We start from the raw sequence: 6,419 nt of genomic DNA, 5'->3' as shown, positions 1-6,419 counted from the left end.
TAATCCCACCCCTACCCCTAACCCTACCCCTCACAGAAAACTTTCTGCATTTTTACAATTTCAAAAGTAAAAAAAAAAAAGTTTACTTTATTTTTATAACAGTTTTACAAATGACGACTTAGTCGCCCAGAGTAAGATTTAGTCGCATATGCGAGTGATTTACTCGCAATGTAGAGGGTTGTGATGATATTGTGACTAAGAACTGGCAATTTAGAGAAAAATAATTTATTTTTTATTTTTTTTCTGAAATTGATGATACCACAACAAACGGCAAAAGTCATTCAAATAATGGTCAGAAGTTTCCATAAATGGTTGTCAAAACAGAAGAAACTCTGTACATTTTTTAATTTGTGGGTGTTATTTAATCTTGGGGTACAATTTCCAGCCATCTAAAACTAATAGAATTATTAAATATTTGATAGACATAACTTTGTGGAAAACAAGTAATACATGCTGTGCTAAAGGTTATCTTGTTTATGTGGTACTGTATGCATCAAACTAAATATCGTTTAAGGATCTAACACCATGAACCTCACAAAATGAACCAAATCCAATTAGCTGGGCTTATTTATTATTAACACACAGTTTTTAACTTTCAAAAACAACCTAAAGTGTAACAGAAACCGATCAGTAACTTATGCGTCTTACTTTGACGGCCATGATTTGTCCACTGGGTTTGTGCACCATCTTGTTGACGGAGCCGTACGCTCCTCGGCCGATCTCGCCGAGATCCTTCAGGTCTTCGGCTGTGAAGTCCCAGTGCTGCTCCGGAGAGATCTTCAGCTTCCCAGACGACTCGATACTGTGTGTCCGCAGCCGCTCTCTGAAAACACACACACATGCACGTGAAGACGATAATGGCTGAGGCTGGAAAGACAAAATTGAAGTCTTGACATTATCCACAGACGACAGTTCTGAGTTGACGGCCAAAACTCACAGGTTGATGATTAGGGCTGCAACAAATTATTATTATTTTTTTTTTAAATCCATTAATCTGACATTTATTTAATCCAATGATTGATACATTTGGATTGCAAAAAAACAACAACAACAACAACATGTAATTCCATTTCACTGGAGAAAGCAATGTTATGAATACCAGAAACAAGAGTTTTAAGTTAAAAACTGTTTACTGAGAGTAATCCACACCACTCCAGTCCATCAATTAATGTCTTGTGAAGCCAAAAGCTGTGTGTTTGCAAGAAACAAATCCATCAAGGCGTTTTTTAACTTCAAACTGTTGCTTCCAGCTAATATTTGAGTCTATAATCCATAATATTGCTTTCTCCGGTGGAAAAAGGTGTCTCATCTGAATCAGGAGAGAAATCTGCACAGAATTGATAAGCAAAAACAGTCCAAAACGGCTCTAAACAAATATGTGGGTGGATTTTGATGTGAGAGACAACAGGAGATGGACTTTATCCCCTGAGAGTTTTATGGATTATAGACTGGTATTTTAGCTGGAAGCAACAGTCTGAAGTTAAAAACGTCTTGATGGATTTGTTTCTTACAAACACACAGCTTTTCACTTCACAAGACATTAACTGATGGACTGGAGTGCTGTGGATTACTTGTGGATTATTGTGATGTTTTTATCAGCTGTTTGGACTCTCATTCTGACGGCACCCATTCACTGCAGAGGATCTATTGATGAGCAAGTCACATAACACTACATTTCTCCAAATCTGATCCAATAAATAATCTCATTTAACATTTTGGATGGACTGATGGCGAGTAAAATGTTCATTTTTGGGTGAAATGGCCATCAGATAGACTGTACTCACATGTGTGGGTTCTGGAAAGGAAGTCCGGCAGTGTTCAGAGTGATTCTGGAAGTAGGTTTGATCGGAGGATTGGCAAAATTTAACTTCAGGGCTTTACGTTTACCTGACAAAGGAGGAAGAGACCTTCAGGTTAAACAACACAGTCAGGAAACAGCATTGTCACACACAAACACACAAACCAACACTCATATAGCATGAAGATAAAGTTGTAGGTGTATTTTATTCAGGTTGCTGTAGGATGAGATCTCTAACTAAGCCATGGAAGATGTGGGAGGGTCGTGTGAAGAGACCAAAGTTCACTAGAGACATGCACATCTGAGCACCAGGAGAGGAACCCAAGAGCCAGATTTCCTAAAGCCATCAGAACATGCTGAAGGTGTAAAACATCTTCATTAGAAAAAAATATAGAGGGTGACGATGGCTTTAGCAAATCTGGCAGCAGAGGACAGTGACTGCAGTCCGACATGCTCAAACCCTGTGTTTAACATCACCAAATCAGCTATTCTTTCCCCATCTACATCCACTCAAGACAATAGAGCATCTGATCACATCCGGACACAAAACAGACGATCTGAAACGAAAACTAAAATCAAACTTACCTTCATCACACACAAAACCTAACACAACCCAAACACAAAATTATACATGAATCTGTAATGTGCAAACTGTACGGTTCATCTAGACTGCGAGAGGTGTGCTTTTATAAGCATTAAAAATAGCCACCACAGAAATGAAGCCAATGCAACATGACAGAAACAGTGACGGATTTGTTTTACAAAAACACAAAAACAATTATTATTTATTTTTTTATTATTAGACTTTTATTAGTTAAAAACTGAAAATAAAGTTTCCGTAATTAAATTTGGGTAATTGAACTCTATCTGCTGTTCAGGGCATCTTGATATTTCACCTTAATACATTTTACATAATTTTACTCTAGAATCATTTTTATTTACAGTAAAAATGCATAAAAACACATTATCAAATAAATTAAATGTCACTGTTTTGGTCACCGTTTCTTTCCACCAAAAAGAATGGAAGAATTTGGAAGAATCATTTAATCAGAAACATTAAAATAAAAATAAAAAACACGAAAGAAAACGAAAACACAGAAACCACAAATAATATTACTAATATGTGACCATGGACCACAAAACCAGTCATAAGGGTAAATTTTTGGAAATTGAGATTTATACATCATTTGAAAGTTGAATAAATAAGCTTTCCATTGCTGTATGGTTTGTTAGGATAGGACAATATTTGGCCGAGATACAACTACCGTGTTGTCCCGAATATAAGACGATATTTTTTTCTTGGAAATACATCTGAAACTGACATTATGAAGTGAGTTTGGAGTAAAAATGTGTTATTAAATGTGGTATTTTCACATGCTTTCAGATGGAGCAGCATTTACTTCACAGCCGTAGTGCACTGAGAAGCTATGCAAACAGCTGTCATTATCGCGAGCGATTTCTTCGATTTCAGAATCGCGCGATTTTTTTGCGTAACTTGTCAGTGAACTATGGCTATGTGTAGTAAATTCTGCTCCATCTGAAAGCACGTGATGATGATTTCCTGCTGATTACAGAACCGGCATTACTATCAAAATGCGCATGACAATCGCATTCGATTAATCGTGCAGCCCTATTTTTGGCATAAAAATTTTTGATAATTTTGACCCATACAATGAATTTTTGGCTATTGCTAAAAATATACCCCATCGACTTAAGACTGGTTTTGTGCTCCATGGTCACATATTGTTTTTTTGTTTGTTTGTTTTTTATGGTTTTTTAAAATCCATAAAATAAAGAAAAATAATGTTAAACCAAATCTAACACTGATTATAACTAGTTTTGTAAGGAATAATATTGATCAGACTGCTGAATTAATGAAAATTAATATAAATGTGGGTAATCTTTTTCATTAAATAACACTTTTTTTTTCTTATTTCAGTATTTTCTCCCTGTATTTTGGTCTGTAACCCTATTCAGCTTTCTATAGTTATTAAAAATAAGTTCTGTGAAGGGAAAATGTAATTTGTTTGCCATTTTTTCTGTTTCTTTTCTTTCGTTATAATAATAATAATTCACAAGGCAGTTGTGTGACTATTTCTGATCTTCTCATAATAAACAGATGCACATTTCACCTCAATCCACAATTTCAAGGAATTATGAGACTTTACAGAGATATCAGTGTTTTCTAAAACTATAATTCAATGATTGTGTCTCCATATAATTGCAAACTTGTGAATAAGTGAAAATTAAGTTATATGACAAAAGAGAAATTAAAACAATGTTAACATAAAACAAACAACACTTAAGCACCAAAAAGCCCTTCAGATTCATGAAAGTAACTGGGAAATGAGTGCAAGCACATCTCTGAGAAATTAAGGACTATTTTCCCTCCACCACAAGAATGTGAGGATCCGAATACCAGAGGAACAGCATTTCTGAAATCTCACGGCATGTGCGTCCATGTCCCAACAAGCTGGTGTTTGTTCGAGATGCTCATGCCAAAACCATCCCAGAAGTGCTTCAACACTAAACAAAATGCAAACCGAAGAAACAGGGAAGACAGCTACAACACCCAAGGCAATGTTCACTGCACCGGTTAGTAGAAAGCCACCTAAACACCTCAGTAAACATCCACCAGAGCTTCCATTACTGTATGCGAACCATTGATCAATGTAGAAAGGACATGCGTGATCATTAAAGAGATCTTGATCAAGTGCAGGCTGATTTTGATTAAATGGACTAAATCAAAAGAAAGTCAGGACCAATCGACTGTCCAAGAGTGAATCTTTTTGCTTAAAAGTCAATGGAAGCTCGAAGTCTAAGACTTGTGCCGATTTCTCACTAAAATCCTCTTTATGTTGTTGTTTGACACAGATATATGAACATTTAAGTTACCGAATGGAAATACTGACTACCAATATGTGTTTTTTAAAGGGGTCATATGTGACGTTGCTAAAAAGAACAGTACTTTGTGTAGTTGGTGTAATGCAATGTGTTTATGCGGTTTAAGGTAAAAAAAAAAAAAACACATTATTTTCCACATTTTGTACATTATTGTTTCTCCTCTATGCCCCGCTTTTCTCAAATGCGTAAATTTTTACAAAGCTCATCGGTCTGAAAAGCGAGATGTGCTCTGATTGGCCAGCTATTCAGTGCATTGTGATTGGCCGAATTCCTCAAGCGTGTGACGGAAATGTTACGCCCCTTACCATACTGTGATGCCCTGTCCGGCCGGAGCGACGAGACAAAAACATTAAAACCCATTAAAAACGAGGCATTTGTAGCATCCAGTGGGGACATAATTGCTGATTATAATGACTGATATGTTGTGGGGGCGTGTTTAAACTAGGCGTTTTAGGAGGGCGTGGACCAGTCTTAACTTTTATAAAGAATATCTCTTTGGGTTTGAGACTTTAGGGATCTTATCTATTCACAAACTGCTTGTAACACTCCAAAGAGAAAGGAAAACTTGAAATCGCATCATATGACCCCTTTAATGGCTTAAATTACAATATCTAGAGAGAAGGGTGGCTGAAATAATGCTGATATAGACATAATACAACCTGAAGACAAATGAAGACTGGACAAAAACGCTGAATTCAAACAAATATTTGTTCTGCACAATATTTACTTTTTTTAAAAGTACAATTCAAATGATTGGGGTCAGTAAGGCATACAGATGGACACAATATTCATTATTCTTCTTCAATATTATTCTTGGTTATTATTATAAAATAATTGTTGTTAATTGCTTTTATAATTGATATTGATTAATATCATATCAATTAATATATTAATTAGAAATATTATTATAACATTCATATTAAATATTATTACATTAAGTGTAGCTGATACACTGTTGTTGACTATGAACAAACTAAAACATGTCTGTTAAATAAATAATTACATATAACTTACATTTCAATAATTATTTAAATAGTTGTCACCATTTATCAAATATAATTTTTATTTAGTATAGTAGGGTAATGAGATTTTCTTGCTTTACTATAAGATGGCTTTAGTTTGTATAGTCAATACAATTTCTTAGTATTTTTAACTATAACACATTAAAATACTAGTGTAGTACAAATCAATTTTTAATTAAAAAAATAAATAAAAAGCAGTCCAACAAACACTATCATGATGCATAAAAACACAAACAAACAAATAAATACATAAAACAATTTCATTATGTATTTATTTATTATTTATTTGCTATTCTCAAAACATAATGGCAGTATTTGTTGTCATCATTTATCAATTGTATATAATATACATTTATATAATACCATTATAAATCAGTTATTTAAGGTAAAGATTGCATTACTGCTTCATTCTCTTTAGGCAAAACGTTATGTCCTTTTTTTTTATAAATTTTAAGAGCAATACATTATTCTTCATATTTGTTTTATTTTATTTTATTTTTTAATTTTGTGGTTACACATGGCTGCAAAATTTGAATCTTCTTGGCACATTATAATGGCGCTTTTCCACTGCATGGTACGGCTCGGTACGGTTCACTTTTGGGGGGGTTTTCCACTGGGTACAGTACCTGGTACTTTTTTTAGTACCACCTCGGTTGGGGTTCCAAGCGAACCGTACCGTTACCAAAATGTGACGT

The 6,419-nt window shown here is 34.6% G+C and overlaps 1 protein-coding gene across 1 annotated transcript in view; it reads right to left on the bottom strand.

Moving 5' to 3' along the window:
- LOC107750163 (dual specificity mitogen-activated protein kinase kinase 4-like) overlaps positions 1 to 6,419 on the bottom strand; it is a 21,389-nt gene that overhangs the window by 8,819 nt on the left and 6,151 nt on the right. Inside the window, exons 3-4 of the mRNA XM_016565427.1 lie at positions 1,785 to 1,887; positions 649 to 823 (exon numbers count right to left, since the gene is read on the bottom strand). Of these exons, the coding sequence (XP_016420913.1) occupies positions 649 to 823; positions 1,785 to 1,887 (278 nt within the window). The remainder of the gene's footprint in view (positions 1 to 648; positions 824 to 1,784; positions 1,888 to 6,419) is intronic.

This window comes from Sinocyclocheilus rhinocerous, unplaced genomic scaffold, assembly GCF_001515625.1.
Source record: "Sinocyclocheilus rhinocerous isolate Xijiao unplaced genomic scaffold, SAMN03320098_v1.1 scaffold482, whole genome shotgun sequence".
NCBI lineage: Eukaryota > Metazoa > Chordata > Actinopteri > Cypriniformes > Cyprinidae > Sinocyclocheilus > Sinocyclocheilus rhinocerous.
This window is presented reverse-complemented; position numbering and strand designations above follow the sequence as displayed.